Source organism: Capra hircus, chromosome 1 (genome assembly GCF_001704415.2).
Source record: "Capra hircus breed San Clemente chromosome 1, ASM170441v1, whole genome shotgun sequence".
NCBI classification, from domain to species: domain Eukaryota; kingdom Metazoa; phylum Chordata; class Mammalia; order Artiodactyla; family Bovidae; genus Capra; species Capra hircus.
In genome coordinates, this window is record NC_030808.1 from 83,420,149 (window position 1) to 83,444,780 (window position 24,632).

Sequence of the window (24,632 nt, forward strand, 5' to 3'; positions counted from 1 at the left end):
TTAAGTTATTTCTTTTTTTAGAAAGTGTGTATGGTAAGTGAGTTTTACATCTTGAATGTCAGAAAATGGCTCATTTTGATCTCACAGTTAATTGGCAATCTATCTGAGCATGGAGGTTTTTTCTTTTTTTTCTTTTTGTAAAATAACATTGATCCATTGATTTTTAGCATTCAGTATTCACTGATAACAAAGTTGATCCTTGTCACAGGATCTGACTGTCATCCTTTCATAGGTCAGCTGCTTGTCTCTCTGCATAAGAAGGTTTTGGGCTTTTTTCTTTATGTTTAGCAAGTTTGAAATTTCAAACATTTTCTTTCATACTGCTGTGTCTTTGAATGGAAGATTCAAGTCTCTCTTAGCCTTAGAATTTTTTTCCCTGTTATCTCTGCTTGTTTCTTTTCTACAACTCTGCTTCTGAAACTCAAATTAGAGGGACAATGCATCTTCTGAGTTTCTCTTCTGTGTCTTCAATTTTTCTTTTGTATTTTTCATCTCTTTATCACTTTACATTTTAATATATGTATGTGTTCTATATATCATATAAGTATGTGAAAAGTGAGAGTTGCTCAGTTGTGTCCGACTTTTTGTGACTCCATGGACTGTAACCCGCCAGGCTTCTCTGTCCATGGAATTCTCCAGGCAGGAATACTGGAATGGGTTACCATTTCCTTCTCCAGGGGCTCTTTCCAACCCAGGATTCGAACCCATCTCTCCTGCATTGGCAGGCAGATTTTTTTTTACCACTGAGCCACCTGAAAGCCCTAAGAGGAGTTCAGTTCAGTTCAGTTCAGTTCAGTCGCACAGTTGTATCCGACTCTTTGCAACCCCATGAATTGCAGCACGCCAGGCCTCCCTGTCCATCACCAGCTCCTGGAGTTCACTCGGACTCACTCGATGGACGTGAGTGAGTTAAGTATGTTTAATATTTGCTAGGATTAATTCTCCCTCCCCTACTGGGTCCTTAAGCTTTACTTACTTTTTTCACGTTTTTCTACTGTTCTTTCTTGTTTTCTATCTATTTGTATACCTCTGTTTTTAGAAAAAACAAAAAAGAAAACTCTTTGGCCTTTTCATTGAGACTATTAACTTTATAAATTTACTCAGGAACAAACATATTTATGGTGGTAAAATCATCCTATCAAGAAGAAGAAAAGTCTTTCTTTTTGTTAAAATCCACTTTTGTGTCTTTTGGCAGTGTTTGAAATTTTCCTGACATAGTTTTTATATTGTTAAGTTTATTCCTAATTATTTTATGTTGGTTGCTAGTAGCTCTACTATTAACTGGTCATTTTATTTTGCTGTTGAATTAGGTATAGATATCAATGTCATATTTGCTTCATCAATAGCATTTTGAAGTTCTCTTTCAGTTTTTAGGCTCAGAAACTATTCTTGTGGGATTGGGACTTTATAGCCATTGACGATTTGAATTCCCCTGTGAAATTCCCTTGTGAATTTGGGCCATGATAACTGTCTCTGTTTCCTGTATGGACTTTAGTCTGTTTAAACTTTATATTTTTAATGAGGTCAATTTTGGTAAACTGTATTTCCCCAGGAAATAACCTACTTTTGTCTTGGTTTTCAAGTTTATCTAAATAGAGGTATGCAAAGTAATTTCTAAAACTTAAATTTTCTTGGGTTTCAGTGCTTATTTTTCTGTTTGCTATTTCTTAGTTTGTATACCTGTGCTTTGTCCATTTCCCCCCTCCTTGATTAAGTAGGCTAGTGTCTTATTTTGTTAATTAAAAAAAATGGGATTCTGATTTTTTAATCAGATCTGTTGGCTTTTCTGTCTTTTACTTTATTCATTCTGCTTTCAGTTCAGTTCAGTTCAGTTCAGTCGCTCAGTTGTGTCCGACTCTTTGCGACCCCATGAATCACAGCAGGCCAGGCCTCCCTGTCCATCACCAACTCCCAGAGTTCACTCAAACTCGCATCCATCTAGTCAGTGATGCCATCCAGCCATCTCATCCTCTGTTGTACCCTTCTTCTCCTGCCCCCAATCCCTCCCAGCATCAGAGTCTTTTCCAATGAGTCAACTCTTCGCATGAGGTGGCCAAAGTACTGGAGTTTCAGCTTTAGCATTATTCCTTTCAAAGAAATCCCAGGGTTGATCTTCAGAATGGACTGGTTGGATCCCCTTGCAGTCCAAGGCACTCTCAAGAGTCTTCTCCAACACCACAGTTCAAAAGCATCAATTCTTCGGTGCTCAGCTTTCTTCACAGTCCAACTCTCACATCCATACATGACCACTGGAAAAACCATAGCCTTGATGAGACGGACCTTAGTCAGCAAAGTAATGTCTCTGCTTTTGAATATGCTATCTAAGTTGGGCATAACTTTTCTTCCAAGGAGTAAGCGTCTTTTAATTTCATGGCTACAGTCACCATCTGCTGTGATTTTGGAGCCCAAAAAAATAAAGTCTGACACTGTTTGCACTGTTTCTCCATCTATTTCCCATGGAGTGATGGGACCAGATGCCATGATCTTAGTTTTCTGAATGTTGAGCTTTAAGCCAACTTTTTCACTCTCCTCTTTTACTTTCATCAAGAAGGTCTTTAGTTCCTCTTCACTTTCTGCCATAAAGGTGGTGTCATCTGCATATCTGAGGTTATTGATATTTCTCCCGGGAATTTTGATTCCAGCTTGTGTTTCTTCCAGTCCAGCGTTTCTCATGATGTACTCTGCATAGAAGTTAAATAAGCAGGGTGGCAATATACAGCCTTGATGTACTCCTTTTCCTATTTGGAACCAGTCTGTTGTTCCATGTCCAGTTCTAACTGTTGCTTCCTGGCCTGCATACAGATTTCTCAAGAGGCAGGTTAGGTGGTCTGGTATTCCCATCTCTTTCAGAATTTTCCACAGTTTATTGTGATCCACACAGTCAAAGGCTTTGGCATAGTCAATAAAGCAGAAATAGATGTTTTTCTGGAACTCTCTTGCTTTTTCCATGATCCAATGGATGTTGGCAATTTGATCTCTGGTTCCTCTACCTTTTCTAAAACCAGCTTGAACATCAGGGAGTTCATGGTTCACGTATTGCTGAAGCCTGGCTTGGAGAATTTTGAGCATTACTTTACTAGCGTGTGAGATGAGTGCAACTGTGCTGTAGTTTGAGCATTCTTTGGCATCATTCTGCTTCATCTTTAATATTTTCTTCCTTGTGATTTCTTTTGGCTTGCTTTATTTTTTTTCTTCTGAGTTGAAAACAACTCCCAGAGTTCATAGTTTATATTAGGATTCAGTCTTGGTATTATACATACTTAGGATTTGGACAAATGCATGATGACCTATTGGAGAAGGAAACGGCAACCCATTCCAGTACTCTTGCCTGGAGAATCCCATGGACAGAGGAGCCTGGTGGGCTACAATCCATGGGGTCACAAAGAGTCAGACACGACTGAGCAACTAACACACACACACACACAAACACACGATGACCTATATCCACCATTATAGCGTCATACAGATTAGTTTCACTGACCTAAAAGCCCTCTGTGCTACACCTATTATTCATCTGTCCTATACTCCCACCCCTCAACCCCTAGCAACTATTGAATTTTACCATCTCCATAGTTTTGCATTGTGCAGAATGTTATATAGTTGTAATCATACAGTATGTAACCTTTTCAGATTGGCTTTTTTCCTTTAGTAATATGCATTTGTTTCCTTCATGTCTTCCCATGACTTGATAGCTCATTTAGTTTGAATAATAGTTTATTGTCTGGATATACTACAGTTTATCCATTCACCTTCTGAAGGATATCTTGTTTGCTTCCAAGTTTTGACGATTATGAATAAAGCTTCTATTAATGGGCTTCCGTGGTGGCTCAGATGGTAGGACTGTGGACTGAGGAAATGGACAAAGCACAGGTATACAAACTAAGAAATAGCAAACAGAAAAATTAGCACTGAAACCCAAGAAAATTTAAATTTTAGAAATTACTTTGCATACCTCTATTTAGATAAACTTGAAAACCAAGACAAAAAATAGGTTATTTCCTGGGAATATACAGTTTACCAAAATTGACCTCATTAAAAATATAAAGTTTAAACAGACTAAAGTCCATAGAGGAAAACAGAAACTAGCTTACTGCCTGCAATGTGGGAGACCCTGGTTCGATCCCTGGATTGGGAAGATCCCTGGAGAAGGAAATGGCAACCCACTCCAGTACTCTTGCCTGGAAAATTCCATGGATGGAGGAGCCTGGTAGGTTATAGCCCATGGAGTCACAAAGAGTCAGACACAACTGAGTGACTTGACTTTCTTTTTTTTCTATTAATGTAAACATCCATGTATGAGTTATTATGTGGACATAGTGTTCAATTCACTTAGGTAAACACCAGGTAGTTACACTTATTGAATCACATGATATGAGTATGCTTAGTTTTGTAAGAAACTGCCAGACTGTATTTCAAAGTGGCTGTACCATTTTGAATACCCACCAGAAATAAGTAAGAGTTCACAATGTGAGGATGTGAGTATTCCTTCACATCCTTGCCAAAATTTGATATTGTCAGTGTTTAGGATTTTGGCCATTATAATGGATGTATAGTGGAATGTTATTGTTTTAATTTGCAGTTTCCTAATGACATATATTGTCAAACATCTTTTCATATGCTCATTTTCCATCTGCATATATTCTTTTGTTCAATATCTGTTTTGTGTTTTGCCCAGTTTTTAATTGGGTTGTTTGTTTTCTTATTGTATAATGGTTCTTTATCAGATATATCTTTTGTAAATATTTTCTTCCAGTTTGTGGCCTCTCTTCTTATTCTCTTAAAGCTAAAAAGTTTTGATTCATTTATTTCCCCCTTTATATTAGCTTTTTATATAGGAATATTGCTTGCATCTTTGCAATTAGTAAACAAGTTTGGTGGTTTAGGGTTGTTTATAAGGTTCCTAGTTAAGAATACCATGTTATATATAGTTTCTAAATATAGTTTCTTTTATTAATAAACTTAAAACACTTTTTTTGTTAAGGAAAAGTGTGTGCATCCTAAATTTATTTTTTTGTCATGTAGGATGCTGAATTTTACTCTTGCTTCTTTTTGCCTTTATCACAGTCACCACCTCTCTTTTCATTTCTTTTTCTCTCCCAGAGCTTTGTCTTTCAAACCCTGTCTCTTTGAGTCCTTCTCTAGTCAGTGCCCTGATATACCAGGACTCTGTTTTCAGTATTTTTGCACTTAGGGTGTACTTTTCTGGAAAAGTTTTTTATTCCCATTGCCTCTTCTCTTGACTCTCTGTATGTATTAGTTGGAGTTCCTCAGAGAAATAGAACCAAGGATATCTGCATACATACTATGGTTAATTTAGTGTGTTAACTTGACTGGGCTAAGGGATGCCCATTCAGCTGGCAAAAAATTATTTTCAGATGTGTCTATGAGGATATTTGAGTAGAGTAGATTGCCCTCCCCAGTGTGAGCGGGCATCACCCAGTCCATTCAATGCCTGAACAAAACAAAAAAGCAAAGTAAAGGTGAATTCTCTCTCTACTTGAGCTTGGACATCATCTTCTCTTGCCCCTGGACATCAGTGCTCCTGGATTTTGTGCTTTCAGACTCAGATCAGGCTTTAAGTCATCAGCTCCTCCATTCCATGGCCTTGGACTTGGATTGTTGTACCACCAGTGTTTCTTGTTCTTTAGCTTGCAGATGACAGATCAAGGAGCTTTTTGGTCACTATAACTACCTGAGCCAATTCTGTAATAAATCTATTTATAAATATATATGTGTGTGTATATATATGTTGTTGGTTACATTTCTCTAGGAACCCTGATATGTAGATGTAGCTATTTATTATAAGGCACTGGCTTATACAATTATGGAAGCTCAGAAGGAGACCCAAGAAGGCCAGTGGTAATAGTTTGAAAGCCTAAAAATCAGAGAGCCAGTTTTTTAGATTCTAGTCTGAGCTTGAAGGCCTGAGAGTCAGAATCACTGAAGGCGGAAGATCAATGTCCCAGCTCAACAGTGAGATTGAGAGAGAGCATGAATCCTATTGTCCTTCAAATTTTTGTTCTGCTCAGGTCCCAGTGGGTTGAATGATGCCCACTCATGTTGCGGAGGGTATTTTGGACAAACCAGGATGGTTGATTACTCTACATTTGACTCAGTCTTATGGCAATGTAGTATAATTGTAGTTAGCTAAATATTTTCTATACCTAGGAGGTAGTGGAGGACAGAAGAGCCTGGGGTGTTTCTGCTTCAGTCCATGAGGTTGCAAAGAGCTGGGCACAACTTAGCAACTGAACAACAAATACCAAGCTTACTGAAAAAGGCAATAGAAGATATATTAATGTTAGAGCTTAATTAAGAAACTATGTGCTATATCAACCACAAACTGATCTGGTATTTTGGGGTCAGAACACATTTACCTCAGTCTCTTACACTCATGTATTGGGTTGGCCAAAGAGTTCTTTTGGGTTTCTGTAAGATGTTAGGGATACACCCAAATGAACTTTTTGGTCAACCCAATATTATACTTAATCATATTCAAAATTTTGACACATCAAAAATTCAATTATGTTTTTTACAGAATTACTAAGATTGGAAATGAAGGAATATAGTATCAAAATGTTTTCTATACCAAGATAGTATGAACTTTGTGACTTAAGTGTTGCTCTTGAATTCAGAAGATTTGAATCTTAACTCTGCATATAATGTATGACTTTGGACAAGTTATTATCATTTTAACCATCTTGAGGATTAGTTTCCTCATTTATAAAGTGGAAATATTATCACCAACCTGACTGTGAGGGTGGTTGTTAGGATTATATTAAATGGTATTTATGCAGCTAACTAAGATCATACGATCTTAGTGTTAACAAGAACAATAAGGATTAAAACAGCCAAGTGTTACCTAAATAAATACATGGTCTAGAAACCCCATTTCTTGTGCATTTGGTTTAGTTGAGGTTTTGATTCTTTTGTTGAACCAGCTGGGGTAGAAAAATAATCCCTTCAGTAGCTGATACAATTTTCATGTTGTTTAGAATGCATTCTTTATGCGAGGGATTATATTCAAAACTATTGTCATGATTCATTAACTCTTATTTCTGAACTATTGCCTGTACACAATTGTGTCAGAAGACACTGTTCTTTATCTTCCCAGCAGATCCCGTCCTCTTTACTCAAGATGCTCTGGTCTTGGGCTTTGGCGTGCAGGGAACTGAGGAGCATTTGCCTTCAACCTGGCTGGGGAAGCCACAGGGAGGGTAGGCGGGGAGTTGTTTATTTCATAGATCAAAGAACATCCTGTGTTTATGTACTATATTATATTTACTGAGCCTCTCCCAGTTCCACCTCACTTAAAGAAGTGGTTGAAGCTTCACTTCAACCCTTGGAGCATTAAATTGAATAATTTTTTGTTTTAAAGGAAAAAGAAGAGACATAGGAAACACTAGTAACAGCAAAATATACAAAATAAAACTGCCAGAAGATACAAGCAGATTTGCTGTAAGAAAAAACTGAAGGGGCACCCTGGGATGGGGTTAAGAGCATAAACACTGCTATCAGAGAGCTCTGACTTTGAAATCCAGTTTTGCTAGTATGATGGCAGGCAAGTTATTTTATTTCTACCAGCCTTTGTTTCCTCATCTGTAAAATGGAGATAATAATATCTATTTCATAAGATGAAGTGAGATAAAACATAAATATGCCTGACAACTGATAGAAACTCAAGATACACATAGCTATAATTGTTTAAGATTATTGTTGTTATTAATGTTATTAATTTGTTAATAACAAGTTATTGTTGTTTGTTTTTGCTCTACTACAGAATGGTTTTGGTCATTGTTGTATGCCCTTTGATCAGTGCCTGATACCTATTGTGCACTCGCTAAGTTTGGTCTTTTTTAAAAAGTTATATAATATTTTTCCTTTTTCACAACTTGAATTTATTGAATTCCTTGGGTTTTTAAGCTAAGTTATAATTTATATAAAGTATACACATGTCAACTGTATAGCTTGATGAATATATACCTATCTATACACTATGTAACAATTGGAAAGTTTTCCTCCTGAAAAGAAGGTTTCTTTTCTATCAATATCTGCATTCCTACTCCTTCTCTTCCCCAAGTTGACTAGAAAAAATTAGAAAATATTTAGAAGCCAAGCAACCACCTCTAAACAATCCATAAACTAAAGAAGAAATCATAAAGGAAACTAGAAAGCATTTTTAGCTGAACAATAATGAAAAGAGTATATCAACATTTATGTGATGTAGCTAAAACAGTGTTTCAGTTCAGTTCAGTCTCTCAGTTGTGTCCGACTCTTTGCGACCCCATGGACTGCATCATGCCAGGCTTCCCTGTCCATTACCAATTCTGGGAGCTCACTCAAACTCATGTCCATTGAGTCGGTGATGCCATCCAACCATCTCATCCTGTCGTACCATTCTCCTCCATCCTTCAGTCTTCCCCAGCATCAGGATCTTTCCCAGTGAGTCAGTTCTTCGCATCAGGTGGCCAAAGTATTGGAGCTTCAGCTTCAGCATCAGTTCTTCCAATAAATATTCAAGACTGCTTTCCTTTAGGATTGACTGGTTTAATCTCCTTGCAGTCCAAGGGACTTTCAAGAGTCTTCTCCAATACCACAGTTCAAAAGCATCAATTCTTTGGCGCTCAGCTTTCTTTATGGTCCAACTCTCACAAAGCAGTGTTTAAGAGGGAATTATAGCTTTAAATGGCTACCTGGTGGCTCAGTGGTAAAGAATTCACCTAACAATGCAAGAGATATGGGTTAAACCCCTGGGTCAGGAAGATTCCCTGCAGAAGGAAATGGCAACCCACTCCAGTATTCTTACCTGGAAAATCCCATGAACAGAGGAGCCTGGCTGGCTATAGCCCAGGGTGTCACAAGGAGTCAGACAGGACTGAGCTACTGAGTGCACACACATAGCTTTAAGTACTTATAATAATAGAGAAGAAATTTTTAAAATCAGTGATATAATTTTCTACCTTAAGAAGTTAAAATACACTGACAGTTAAATCCAAAGAAAAGAAAAGGAAGGAGATTGGAAAAAAAGAAAGAAAAAGAAAGGAAGGAAGGAAGGAAGAGGGAGGCAGGGAGGGAGTTGGAAATAAAACAGAATAATAGAGTTCCAATTTAATTCCATAGTGATCAGAAGTACAACCTGTATGATTGCAATTCTTTAAAATGTGTTGAATTTTGCTTTGTGGCCGGGGACAATGGATAATGGACTATTTGATGAATGTCCTATATACATTTGAAAAGAACAGATACTGAATTCTTCAAAGTCAAATCTATATCCCTGGTGATTTTTTGGCTATTTGTATGATCTTAAAGTGTCTCCAAAGATTCTCACTTTCTGAGTTGAAAATTTTACATATACACACACATACAAACACACAAATATATAAATTCATTTTTCAAATTCCAGCATTCTGGTTTCAGAATCTGTGCTCATAACTACTTCATGATTGGTATTGTTCAGGCTTCCCTGGTGGCTCACCTGTAAAAAATCTGCCTGCAATACGGGAGACCTGAGTTTGATCCCTGGGTTGTGAAGATCCCCTGGAGAAGGGAAAGGCTGCCCACTCTAGTATTCTGGCCTGGAGAACTCCATGGACTGTATAGTTCATGGGGTTGCCGAGCTGGACACGACTGAGTGACTTTCACTTTCACTTTCTCATCTTACAGATAAGGGAATAGGGTTAGAGAGGTTAGGTGATTGCCCCACATCTCAGCGCTAGTAAAGTGGCAGCACTAGGATTTGAACTAGGTTTCAAAGCTCTTGCTCTTTCCTCCCATCCATAATTTCCTCCCAAAGAGAGAGAAGAAAAATGTTTTCCCTTATAGGACTTTAGTTTTTAAAAATTTTGTGAGAATTTTGTGGTGACTTCAGAGGGGACCAAACAGGCTTTTTTGTTCTTAATGAAGTTGCTATCTCCTTGTACTTACAGTTTTGTGGCCATTTATGACCAGGCTCTGGAAAGGAGCTGTTTTTCCCATTGACGTGTGTTATTTCCGAACATCTGTGGGACTGACTTCTAGGGAAGCATGTTGATAGCTCCATGAGCATCACTCTTAGGAGTGGAAAGATAGCAGAGCTTGACCTCAAGGTCCTCTGTCTACACTGGGACATGTGGTGCTCAACTTACCTGAATCCTTCTGCTTGTTGAGGGTTTCATACATTTGCCAGCTAGAAATAGAACCCTTGAGAGGATTTGAGACATGAAATATTTCTGCCTTGTGAAGGCTGCCAGGTGAGATGAGAGGGAGCCAGTTCCTTTCTTGGGGAAGTCAGACCTGGTTATCCCCTCATGCTCTGCAGGGCATTTACACAGCAAGCCTGGAGTGACATGGAGGCAGTGGAATCATTCTGCTGAGGGAGCCCAACAGAATCCATGTGTTTCATTGTCTCTGATACTGACCACCCTTTTTTGCAGTGTGGAGGCTGCCAGCATCGGGTTCGTCATTGTTATTGACAGACGAAGGGACAAGTGGAGCTCCATAAAAGCATCCTTGACACGAATAGCTGTAAATATTTATTTTTATATTTTATTATAAAGATAATTTAAACTATCTATTCAACTATTTCGCATCAAAATCACCAGGAAGTAGCAGTTATTTTATGCCAAGTTTGGGAAGGTCTTTGTAGCAGGGGCTGTTGTGTCACGTCCATATCCTCTCTGCTGCCCGAAGGTCACTTGCAGACCATTCCTGAGCATGAGTCTCTCTACCTTCTTGACCTTTCTGGTCACTGGAGAGGAGCAGGTAGAGAGTGCTGGGAAGCTAATGCTCCAGGAGTGACCTGCAACTACTGCGTTATGGGCATTAGTGGACAAACACCCCAGCATTTGCACCCCTTAGTGGGGCAGTTCTGAGATATATTTGACACAGAATTTCAGAAGACCCAGCCCTTCTTGCCCATAGCAGTTCCTCTCATTGATACACTGGCTGTCTAGCCATCCTGTCTCACCATCACCCTATACTCCTAACTGTTTCCTGGGGTCACCTCTTTAGTAAACTCTTGAGACCCAAATCCTCATTTTAAGGTTTGCTTTGGGGATCACTTAATTTTACGACAATCTTCATTTTAGTATTCAAATTATTTTTTCACAAATTCAAAAGACACTAGCAAAATCAGACAGTATATGACATGAGCTTGCTTTTAGCATTAAATTGCACAACCTTGGATTGTTTTCCTTTTCCATCTTATTAGTCTGATTTTTACCCCTATTTATTCCCTTCCAGCAAGTGTATGCATCCTTTCCCTGTAGGGACCTCAGACCAAGGATTCAGCCACATGAACTCAGCCACAGACAGTTGACAGTGCCCATGACTCTTCAAAAGGTCTGGCTCTAGAGAGTTCTGGTTTCCCAGGGTTCATAGATAATACTTGAATCATCTGATACTTGAGTCTAATTTGTCCAAGAATTACACTGATCACCTTTATGTGTAAAAGAAGCTGTAGTGCTGGGATCAAAAATATGACTACCAGTCAGAGTCTCTTCATGTGCTTGTTAAAGATACAGATATCTGAACTTTATCCCAGTCCTAATGAGTCAGAATATTCCAGGGTAAAAGCCAGGTTATTTTTTAATAAACACTTCAGGAGGTTGTTCTTGAGAACTCCTGAAAGAATGGAAAACCATGAGCAATGGGAAACTTGGATTCCCAATTTTGCCACTAAGTTGTTAAATGAACCTGTTTTCTCATTACTCAGGCCCTTACCTCAAGATGAGAGCAATGCTTCTTGAGAGCAACTTAGCAATAAGATGCCTTGCTGCTGCTACTGCTAAGTCGCTTCAGTTGTGTCCGACTCTGTGCGACCCCATAGATGGCAGCCCACCAGGCTCCTCTGTCCCTGGGATTCTCCAGGCAAGAATACTGGAGTGGGTTGCCATTTCCTTCTCCAATGCATGAAAGTGAAAAGTGAAAATGAAGTCGCTCAGTCGTGTTTGACTCTTCGTGACCCCATGGACTGCAGCCTACCAGGCTCCTCTGCCCATGGGATTTTGCAGGCAAGAATACTGGAGTGGGGTGCCATTGCCTTCTCCAAATAAGATGCCCTAGGAACCCTTAAAATACTAAATCTTTGACAGAAATTATTCTAGGAAGCTAGAAGAATGTTCCAAAATGTATAAAGATTTCATTTTACTGTTATTTATGATAGTAAAAGTATGGAGGAGTCTAAATTACTAACAATAAGGGATTGTTTGAATAAATTGCACACCCATAAAAACATTCCAAGGAATTTTTAATATCAGGAATAAAAGCTCATGGGATAATACTAAGTTAAAAGGCAGATTGCAAAATATTACTACAGTTTGAGTTTATGATAAAGATATTTAAGCCAAGAAAATGGCCTAGAAGTGAAGGACAGGGAAACCTGGTATGCTACAGTCCATGGGATCACAAAGAGTCAGACATAATGTAGTAACTAAACAACAAAAAAATTAGATTGAAATATTAAGAGTGGCTATGAAATCATGGGTGGTTTTCTTATTCTAATATATACTTTATTATAAATTTCTGAATTTTTCTATAAAGAGTGTAAATTATTTTTTTAATCAGAAAAAATTTTTTGTTTGGTTAATTTGTTTTTTAAGGAGAGGTTTGGATTATATGAGCAGTAAGATCTCTTTCAGCTGTGAAATATATTCTAATTCTTAGGCATCCAGGGTGTCCACTTTAACTTTGTCATCTATAATCTTGGGCAAGAGGAGACTGATTGATATGACATTTGCATTGACACTTTTTATGATCCTTCCAGGTAGCATTTCCAGGAAACTTGCAGCTCATATTCATTCTTCGTCCATCTCGCTTTATCCAGAGAACATTCACTGACATTGGCATTAAGTACTATAGAGATGAATTTAAAATGAAAGTGCCGGTAAGCATGACCTTTTTGTCTTGTCTGCATTTATTTAGGGCATGGGGAGAAGATAGAACATGAGCTTGTTTCTAAGGAAGGTAGAGAAAGAGGAGGGCATTCTAGGCAGAGGGGAATGGCATGTGTAAGGACATGGAAGCAGGAAACACACACTTTATGTGAAGTCCATGGGGAAGCCCCATTCTTGTTGGAATTACATATAGGATAATCTGGAAGAAAAGGTAAGGCACATGGTATATGTCTTAAGTATAAGGACAGAAGGTCTAGATTTAATTCAGTAAGCAATGGGGGTCCATGAAGGTTTTTGAGTTGGGTAGTGACTTGGGTAAAGGAGTACTGGAATTATATAAATCCAGAGGTATTATGTAAAAGATGGTATCCAAGACTGTACAAAGAGATTGAAAAAGGAAGAGAAATTCTAATAGTATGAGTAAAGGAAAATAAGGATCTAAAATATGGGGATGAAAAATATAGATAACTGTGAGTAAAAATTAAAACCAACCTTGTGATATGCATACGAGTGAAAGTGAAAGTCACTCAGTTGTGTCCAACTCGTTGTGATCCCATGGACTGTACAGTCCATGGAATTCTCAAGGCCAGAATACTCAAGGCCTTCCCCTTCTCCAGGGGATCTTCCCAACCCAGGGATCAAACCCAGGTCTCCCACATTGCAGGTGGATTCTTTACCAGCTGAACCACAAGGGAAGCACAAAAATACTGGTGTGGGTAGCCTATCTCTTCTCCAGGGGATCTTCCCAACCCAGGAATTGAACTGGGGTCTCCTGCATTGCAGATAGATTCTTTACCAACTGAGCTATCAGGGAAGCCCATGCAAAAAAGGAAAACTAATTAAAATGACAAGATTAAAAATTTTACCTCTAATTTTGGCAGAGATATGGGGCAAACCATCATTTCAGACTTTGTTGATTGGATTGAAGTTGGTAGTGACTAATATGAAAGACTAATTGACAGTATTTATCAAAAATTAAAATGTACACACTCTCTGACCTACCTTTGAGTTATTCTGCAGATACATCACACATGTACATAAAACTGTGTATATAATGATATTCATTGCCAAATTGTGATGGTAAATGGTTGGAAAAAACATAACGCCCAACAACAAGGGGCTGGTTAAAGAAATTATGGTCTACCCAAGCAATTAAATACTTTACAGCCATCAAAAGTGGTAAGGTGTGGTACAACCATGGTAGAAACAGTTGGCAGTTTCTTGTAAAGTTAAACATACACCTGCCCCATGATCCACCCAAGAGAAATGAAAACACATGCCCAATAATAGATGAATAGATAAAGAAATTGTGGCAAATTAATATAAAAGAAAAACATTATGCAACAAACAGGAATGAAGTACTAAGCATGTAATAACGTGGTTTTATCTCAGAAATTCTTAAAAGAAATATTCTCTTAAAAGAAAGAAGCTAGACATTGTATACCCTGTGGTTCTTTTTACATAAATTTCAAGAAGAAGTAAAACTAAGCTATGGTGATAGAAAATTAAAACAGTGGCTGCTGTTAGTGGTGGAGATAGTGGACACCTGAAGGAGGCCTATGGGAACTATTGAGGAAAGTGGTTGGGAAGTAGAGCTGGAGGTCTATGGGGAGGGGTGAGAAGAAGACTATTTTTCTATTACTGTAGAGTCTTTTCCTATTTGAATTTGTTACCACCTACATATATTGTCTGTTTAAAATAAACCCCAAAACACTCCGACTTTAATTTAAATTGCTCTGAGAAAATGTGTAGCTCTTCTTAGTGAAAACTGATCATCTCAAACAAGGAATTTTTCTCTTTTCCATTCTTATTTTCCCTCTGTTTATAGTTCTATTTTGTATTAATAACCAAACTTCTTAAAATACTGTCTCCCTATACTTTGATATTAACCAGAATCAAAATGAATTTTCCATTCTATTGTAAATACTTATTTTAAAATATTTGAGTATTTAAGGGAAATGTGAGCCATGGATTTTTTTTTATTCTGCTTCCTGAATTGAGTGACAATTAATATTAGAGAAGGGATGAGTCCTTACAAGAGGTTAATAAAGTGGCCATGAGCCTCATAAGCTTTCTTCCCCTTCAGAGATGATGACTATACAATTGCTTCTTGTAACTCAAAAGGTTTGGACTTTGAACTGAACATTGGACAAACATCATGCATCTTGCCCTGGTGTGTATAAAACACACCTCTGCAAGTGATAATATATTGACAGACACGTTTGTGGTTTATGCCTTGTCCAACTCTTTGTGACCCCGTGAACTGCAGCACACCAAGTCTCCCTGTCCCTCACCATCTCCTGAAGTTTGCCCAAGTTCATGTCCATTGTATTTGTGATGTCATCCAGCCATCTCATCCTTTGATGCCCTCTTCTCCTTCTGCCCTCAATCTTTCCCAGAATCAGGGACTTCTCCAATGAGTCAGTTATTTGGATCAGATGACCAAAATATTGGAGCTTCAGTTTCAGCACAATCCTTCCAATGACTATTCAGGGTTGATTTCCCTTAAGATTGACTGGTTTGATCTCCTTGTTGTCCAAGGGACTTTCAGGAGTCTTCTCCACATCAATATACTTTTAATTTTACCCTAAATGAACTTTTAAAAAAGCTCTTAGTCACCAAAATATGGGCTTATATAGTAGGAATGTATTTCAATGCAAAATGTTTACCTCATAGTCTAGCATTGCACCTTCCATAGGAGACTGAGCTCCTCCTACACTCTGTTGCACTATGTAATTCAGAGTCCTAGTTACCAAGCTCGATGTATTCAAACTTCAGCATATATTTTGCCTTTTCATTTGTTTGTTTCTTCCAGTTTTATTGTGATACAGCTGACATACAGCACTGCATAAGTTTAAAGTGTACAGCATAATGATTTGATTTATGTACACCATGAAGTGATTTTTCACAATAAGTTTAGTGAACATCCATCATCTCATATAGATTACAAAATTTTAAAAATAGATATTTTTCTTATGATGAGAACTCAGTATTTACTCTCTTAACAATTTTCATATATAACAAACAGCAGTATTAATTATCTTCATCATGTTATATATTACATTACTAGTACTTGTTTTATCTTATAACAGGAAATTTGCACCTTTTGACCACCTTCATCTAATTCCCCCTCCCCTCATCCCTGTTTCTGGTAACCACAATTTTGTCTTTTTCTATGGATTTGCTTATTTGCTTTTGAAATGTTTAATCTACAACACTGCTAGTTCCTGTTACATAAGAGTGATTTGATATTTCTTTTATTTATTTATTTATTTATTTTTATTTTTTATTTTTATATATTTTTAAATTTTTATTTTTACTTTATTTTACTTTACAATACTGTATTGGTTTTGCCATACTTTGACCTGAATCCACCACGGGTGTACATGTGTTCCCAAACATGAACCCCCCTCCCACCTCCCTCCCAATAACATCTCTCTGGGTCATCCCTGTGTACCAGCCCCAAGCATGCTGTATCTTGCATCGGACATAGACTGGCAATTCAATTCTTACATGATGTTATACATGTTTCAATGCCATTCTCCCAAATCATCTCACCCTCTCCCTCTCTCTCTGAGTCCAAAAGTCCGCTATACACATCTGTGTCTTTTTTGCTGTCTTGCATACAGGGTCATCATTGCCATCTTTCTAAATTCCATATATATGTGTTAGTATATTGTACTGGTGTTTTTCTTTCTGGCTTACTTCACTCTGTATAATTGGCTCCAGTTTCATCCATCTCATCAGAACTGATTCAAATGCATTCTTTTTAACAGCTGAGTAATACTCCATTGTGTATATGTACCACAGCTTTCTTATCCATTCATCTGCTGGTGGACATCTAGGTTGTTTCCATGTCCTGGCTATTATAAGCAGTGCTGCAATGAACATTGGGGTACATGTGTCTCTTTCAATTCTGGTTTCCTTGGTATGTATGCCAGCAGTGGGATTGCTGGGTCATAAGGCAGTTCTATTTGCAATTTTTTAAGGAATCTCCACACTGTTCTCCATAGTGGCTGTACTAGTTTGCATTCCCACCAACAGTGTAGGAGGGTTCCCTTTTTTCCACACCCTCTCCAGCATTTATTGCTTGCAGATTTTTGGATCGTAGACATTCTGACTGGTGTGAAGTGATCGGAAGAATCAATATAGTGAAAATGAGTATACTACCAAAAGCAATTTACAAATTCAATGCAATCCCTATCAAGCTACCAGCCACATTTTTCACAGAACTAGAACAAATCATTTCAAGATTTGTATGGAAATACAAAAAACCTCGAATAACCAAAGCAATCTTGAGAAAGAAGAATGGAACTGGAGGAATCAACTTGCCTGACTTCAGGCTCTACTACAAAGCCACAGTCATCAAGACAGTATGGTACTGGCACAAAGACAGAAATATAGATCAATGGAACAAAATAGAAAGCCCAGAGATAAATCCACACACATATGGACACCTTATCTTTGACAAAGGAGGCAAGAATATACAATGGAGTAAAGACAATCTCTTTAACAAGTGGTGCTGGGAAAACTGGTCAACCACTTGTAAAAGAATGAAACTAGATCACTTTCTAACACCGCACACAAAAATAAACTCAAAATGGATTAAAGATCTAAATGTAAGACCAGAAACTATAAAACTCCTAGAGGAGAACATAGGCAAAACACTCTCCAACATAAACCACAGCAGGATCCTCTATGACCCACCTCCCAGAATTCTGGAAATAAAAGCAAAAATAAACAAATGGGATCTAATTAAAATTAAAAGCTTCTGCACAACAAAGGAAAATAAAAGCAAGGTGAAAAGACAGCCTTCTGAATGGGAGAAAATAATAGCAAATGAAGCAACTGACAAACAACTAATCTCAAAAATATACAAGCAACTTCTGCAGCTCAATTCCAGAAAAATAAACGACCCAATCAAAAAATGGGCCAAAGAACTAAATAGACATTTCTCCAAAGAAGACATACGGATGGCTAACAAACACATGAAAAGATGCTCAACATCACTCATTATTAGAGAAATGCAAATCAAAACCACAATGATTTGATATTTCTATGCATTTCAAACTGATCATCATGATGATAAGTCTAGTTAGGTCACCATACAAAGATATTACATAGTATTTGATTATATTCTCCATACTGTACATTTCATATCCACAACTCATTTATTTTGCAACTGGAAGTTTGTATCACTTAATCTACCTCACCTATTTCTTTCTTCTCCCACCTGCTTCCCCTCTGGCAACCACCTGTTTGTTCTCTGTTTCTATGACTGTTTCTGTGTTGTTAATGTTTGCATATTTGTTTAGATTCCACATGTAAGTGAAATCACACAGTATACTCCTTTCCTATTTCACTTAGCATAATACCTCCTAGGTCCATCTGTGTTGTCACAAGTGGCAAGATTTTATTCTTTCTATGGCTGAGTAATATTCTATTGAATGAATATGCTGCATATTCTTTATCCATTCATCTATTGATAGATATTTCAGTTGCATACATATCTTGGCTAATGTAAATAATGCCACAGTGAATATAGGGGTACATATATCTTTTCTGACTAGTGTTTTGGTTTTCTTCAAATAAATATCCATGAGTGAAATTGCCAGACCTATTTTGCCTTTTAAATGACAATTCAAGCTGCTTTGTTGTTGGTTTGTCTTCTTTACTTTGTTTTTAAAATATGGTTGCAATATTAGTACTTTATCTTACAGCTCTCTGGCCCATCTTACTGTGGCATCTCCCTGCTTATTTCTAGTTAGGTAATAGTTATATTTTCACAGGTTGAAGGAAAAGGGAGTTCATTTTGCATGACTCAGAAGAATCAAGTGGATCAAGGTTGTAATTACAATTAAGTCACTGAGCCTTGCTGTACCTTTACTTGAGGAGAGGGGTGCTTGATATGGCAAGTGGTTTCTAAAAGCCTGTTGCTGGCACTTGTTTATCTTGGAACAGCTGTATTCATGGCTACCTCACAAAATTATGTGAAGTGGCCCAGGTAGTCTTGCAAAAATCCCTAAAGAGGCTCAGTCAATCAGTCAGTTCAGTCGCTCAGTCATGTCTGACTCTGTGACCCCATGAATCACAGCACGCCAGGCCTCCCTATCCATCACCAACTCCCGGAGTTCACTCAAACTCATGCCCATCGAGTGGGTGATGCCATCCAGCCATCTCATCCTCTGTCGTCCCCTTCTCCTCCTGCCCCCAATCCCTCCCAGCATCAGGGTCTTTTCCAATGAGTCAACTCTTCACCTGAGGTGGCTTATGGACATGCAAATTGGTTTCTTAAAATGAACTTTGCAACAGAATACAGGAAATTCTTTCAAAATTAAATATCATAGTTCTCTTTGAAAGCAACTTAACTGTTTAAGAAACTAGAGATAAGAACATAAACATATACTGAAATTAAAAAAATATGACATTCTTCATGTAAAACAGCTGTTCTAAGAATGTACATGTTGGAAATGGTATGTCAGTACCAGCCACAGGAGGAAATGAGAAGGAGGCTTTGAAGGAAGAAGTTTCTTAAACTCAAAGGTCCCAAAGGAGGTTGGAGGGTCATCACATGCCCTTCAGGGCCACAGGGAAGCAGTAAGTTTTGACCAGGGGGCAGAAGCAGAGGGGAACAGAAAGTATAGACCAGAGCCTTTACTGGGGTTTCCATGGGAAAGGCAAGGCAGGGCAGGGTAACCAGTTTAGGACTGACTGGTTGAAATAGTTCCAGCAGGCTTGGGGGCAAGTAAATCTCTAGTTGCCTGTTACCTGGCCCTGGGATGATTTTTCTTTAATTTTTCATTTCATTTTCTTATTATTATTGTCTGCACTGGATCATCATTGTTGCACAGGGGCTTTCTCTAGTCGTGGTGAGCAAGGGCTGTTCTCTAGTTGTGATGCGCAGGCTTCCTATTGTGTTGGCTTCTCTTATTGCACAGCATAGGCTCTAGGCCGCATGAAGGTCAGCAGTTGTAGCACATGGCTCAGTAGTTGTAGCTCAAGAGCTCTACATCATGAGCTCAGTGGTTGTGGTGCACAGGTTTAGTTGCTCTGCAGCATGTGGAATCTTCCTGGATCAGGGATTGAACCCATGTCCCCTGCGTTAGCAGGTGAATTCTTCACCACTGGACAAGCAGGGAAGTCCCCTAGGATGATTTAGGGCAGCAGAAAGGTTGACTTGTTGTATGAGAGTTAGTTAAGAAAGTAGTTGGGGGACACTGGCTTGGAACTGGTTTTCATATGATAGATGTGCTTCCCTCCAGTCCTTTTTTTTAATCTCTAAAAATTAATTAGCCTCTCCCCAGTCAGTGAGACCATAAATGCCAGAACATCAAGAATATAGAAAATAAGTTAATTTAGTTAATATAACTGACCCTATGAAGAAAGGATGCCAAGTAGACAAATTCAGAATCTAAGAAAACACGGAATAACTATTTAAAGGCCAAGTTTACATACTCAGTGAGTTCTGTGATTTTGATGAGTGAAATTATTCTGCTTCCCCTCTTATGTAGAATTTAAAATGTTTTTCCTTCTTGACCCATTAAAGATTCAAAGAGAAAAAAAGTTTCATGGTGAAACTGCCTCTCCATTTTTTTTTTAATTTGCATGCAGTAAAATTTACTCTTTTTGATGTTGAGTTGAATGTTGTTGTTCAGTCATGTCTGACTCTTTGTGACCCCATGGACTGCAGCATGCCAGGCTTCCCTGTCCATCACCAACTCCCGGAGTCTGCTCAAACTCATGTCCATTGAGTCAGTGATGCCGTCCAGCTATCTTAGCCTCTGTCACCGCCTTCTCCTCTTGCCCTCCATTTTTCCCAGCATCAGTTGTATGAGTTTTGACAAACACATGGTGTTATTTAACCAAAACCACAGTAAAGAAACACATTGGTTTCATCACCCTCCAAAATCTCCTGATATTGCCCCGTTGTACTCAGCTCTAACCCCAGCAGCCACTGATCTGTTCTCCATCCCTAGAATTTTGCCTTTTCCTGAGAGTGCCTTTTGAGTCTGACTTCTTTCACTTAGCACAAAACATTTGGACTTTCACTTAGCATAAAACAGTCTGACTTCTTTCACTTAGCATAAAACATAAAACAACATCCATGTTGTTTCATTCTAAAGTAGATTTATCACTTGACTAACACGATGTAATATTAGGGGAAAAGTGTATATTTTCATGTCCTCTGACCAAGAATCTGTTCTAAGAATGTATATGTTGGATATGACATGGTAAAGTTAGTATTGCCACCGGAGGAAAAGAAGGCAAGGCTTTGAAGGAAGAAGTTTATTATACTCACCAGTCAAAACAATCAATGACTGAAGAAATATGTCATTAGTCAAAGGCTACAGTAGGGTGTGTCTCAGAGATGGGAGTGAGTAGGGGTATGATATGGTCCTTGGGACAGAGCTGGGACCATGCCCTTTGCAGGACCACTGCAGAGGAGGATAAAGGGACAGTTTGGAGTGTGTCATCCTTCTGTAGATGTCTGGGCATTCATTCAGCAGCAGGCTCGCTAATTTATGAAAACCCACTCCCTATCACCTCCAAACTTCCTCCACACAAGATTAGTTGGGGGCATATCACCATTCTTCATAGAAGGGACATCAGTGTAGTGAATCTTCTCAATCTATACTCTTCAATGGGTCCCGTTAAAATTTTATTTTCATATTTACCAGTCCACCCTTTTGGAGAAGGAAATGGCAACCCACAATAGTACTCTTGCCTAGAGAATCCTGTGGACAGAGGAGCCTGGTGGGCTGCTGTCCATGGGGTCACACAGAGTCGGACACGACTGAAGCGACTTAGCATGCATGCATGCATTGGAGAAGGAAATGGCAACCCACTCTAGTATTCTTGCCTGGAGAATCCCAGGGACAGAGGAGCCTGGTTGGCTGCCATCTATGGGGTCACACAGAGTTGGACACGACTGAAGCGACTTAGCAGCAGCAGCAGCAGTCCACTCGTTATTGGAATATTCATTGCAGATTTTTAGGTCTCAGTACGGCATTTGCTTTTGGTGGCTGAACGGTATATCTTAACCTGGAAACTTTTGACAAAAATTTAGCTAAACAAGACCTGACTTATAGGTAGCTTAGAACTGAGCTCATCATTTTGTTGTAGGCTGTTCAATACTCCTATTCCTCCCTCAAAGTTGGGAAATGGAAAGAGATTTTCAAATGTTTCTCTACTGGATATAAATGCCTGATCAGCCAAGTGGAAGTACTTATTTAGTAGAGTCGTGATGAGCTACTTAATTATCTGTGAGGAATATATTAGGTTTTCTCTGTTATAGATTGTTATGTTAAACTCCATTTCTGACCTTCATGACTACATTGACAAAAGCCAATTGACAGCGGACTTAGGGGGAACTTTGGAATATTGCCACAGTCAGTGGATAAATCATCGAACTGTGAGTACCAACTTGCGTGCCCTTTTCAGTGTCCCTCCTGGTGTTTTAGAGACAGGGACTTAAAGATCAACTGTTGGACAGTCATTTCCCAGGACTACCTAACATCAGGAAGGTTGGGTTTTCTAAGTGACAGGGTTGGGGAGAGAAAGGGTGGAAGGATAAAAGCTAGGGCTTCTCCTGCTGATTACTTTGATCTTGCCTCATTTTCTGGTATAGCGGTCTCGAGGGACTTGATTTAGAGTGTACCCAGGGAGTTTGCAAAATACCGATACTCTGGTATACCTCAAGGAATTTAATATACTTGATCTGGGATGACTGTCAGGCATTAGTGGGCCACAAGCTCCCCAGATAATTCTAGTGTACAGACAGATTCAAACCTGCCAAGTCAGAAGAAGTTGCATCTAAATGTAGACACCATTGAGTATTGTCTGAGCTCAGGTGAGGTACTAAACCTCTCTAAGTTTGTTTGCTCCTTTGTTAAAATGGGACTAACACAGTGGGTTCTCAGCTGAAGGTGATATTGCTTGCCGAGGACATTTGTCAAGGTTTTTAGGCAGACATTTTTTATAATCATAACTTGGGGAGAAGGATGTTAACTGGCATATCCTGGGTAGAGGCCAAGGATACTGCAAAACATCGTATAATGCCCTAGACAGGTCCCCACAATAAAGAATTATTTCACAGATAAAGGAACAGACCTTCAGAGTGAAGAGGTAATTTATCTAAGGTCATAGGGTCAAGTTGTGGCAGAGCCAAGACTAAGATCAAACTTTTTTGAGTCACCCTATTAAGGTCAGTTCCTTTGCACCTTTTCCACTTAGTGATTATTCACTAATCAGATGCATGGAATCAAGTTATTTTGTTAATAGGACTCACCACAGGAAACCTCTGGCTTTCCCCTATTTCTAGGATGACATTTCCAGGCCTTACACCTGATTGTTTTAGTTCTTACTGTTACGTTTGTAAGGTACTCATCTGTGCCCAAGATCCTTTCAAATTTGCCATTCCTTTTGATTTAAAAAAAAAAAAAAACAAAACACCAAAAACAGATTGACTGGATCCTGCCTTCTTTCCTTCCTTATTGCCCTAGAATATGATCTTGGCCAGTTCATTTGACCTGTTAGAACTTTAGTTCTCTCTTCTATAAAATGGAGATAAAATGCCTCCCACTCTAGATTACTGAGGTGCTAGACAAATGTAGAGCACAAAGTTCAATGCATGGCCTACTGCGTATACTCAGGAAATACTTCTGTCCTGTTAAGACAGCATATTGGTGAAAATGTTCACATTATTATGATTGTCTGACCATCCAGGCCATTGAAAACTTTGCTCTGGCATTGAAGACCACTGCCCAGATGCTTCAGACTTTTGGGGCCTGCCTGGCTACAACAGAGCTGCCCAGAAGCATCCCTTCCACTGAAGACCTTCTCATGTCCCACATGAGGCAGCGGAACAAGTTGCAGGTGAGTGGTCAGTGATCTCTCAGAGGCCAGCCTCTGTGCTGGCAGATGGTCAGCTTCTTGGAAAGTTCTGGGAGCAAAATTAAAAGTTAAGCCCTCTTCTCCAGTGACTTGGCAGCCACCAATCATCTTTAATCTTCTAGATAGGCAATATATGAAGAGAAAAATCTTTGAATGACTGGTAGTACATGTAAAAGGATTGAAGGTAAGACCTGTGAAAAGCAGCCCCTCCAAAGGGAACTCATTCCGGCTTGGTGCTGGTGAGACAAGGGATGTGAGCATCCATTCAAGGTGCACACTCCTATGATCTGCTCAGGACAGAACAGGATATAATGGACTGAAACTGCAGGGAAGGAGGGAGGGATGGGAGTTGGCTCTTGAAGCATAAATTTTCCTGAGGTTGTTGTGAAGTTTGGGGGCAGAATAATAAAGTGACTTATTGCTTTACTTCTCTCAGGGATGTGTCTTTTTAGTTGGGAACCAATTTGAGAAATAGGACTATGAAAGTGCTCTGAATTGGATTTAAGGAGAGGCACCTATTAAAGGATTCATAAAAGCATGTCAGAACCTGCTGGGAAGGCAGCTTGGCAGATTCTTTTAGGCCATGCAGAAAAGAGAAATCTTCTCAGGTCTTACTGGATGGATGTCAGCCGCTTTCCACCACCAGAAGCACAAACGGACCAAAGCTATTATTTGGCGAGAGAGGCCTTCCCCAATGGCTCAGTGAGTAAAGAATCTTCTTGCAATACAAACAACACAGGAGATGGAGGTTCAATCCCTGGGTTGGGAAGATTCCCTGGAGGAGGAGATGGCAACCCACTCCAGTATTCTTGCCTGAAAAATCCCATGGACAGAGGAGCCAGGCCAGCTACAGTCCATGGGATTGCA

General features: G+C 38.9%; 1 protein-coding gene across 1 annotated transcript in view; it reads left to right on the top strand.

Annotated features, from left to right (window-relative positions):
- The window catches only part of MCF2L2 (MCF.2 cell line derived transforming sequence-like 2), a 280,616-nt gene that overhangs the window by 86,950 nt on the left and 169,034 nt on the right, over positions 1 to 24,632 (top strand). The window contains exons 4-7 of the mRNA XM_018047459.1: positions 10,413 to 10,503; positions 12,743 to 12,862; positions 22,168 to 22,284; positions 23,598 to 23,747. Of these exons, the coding sequence (XP_017902948.1) occupies positions 10,413 to 10,503; positions 12,743 to 12,862; positions 22,168 to 22,284; positions 23,598 to 23,747 (478 nt within the window). The remainder of the gene's footprint in view (positions 1 to 10,412; positions 10,504 to 12,742; positions 12,863 to 22,167; positions 22,285 to 23,597; positions 23,748 to 24,632) is intronic.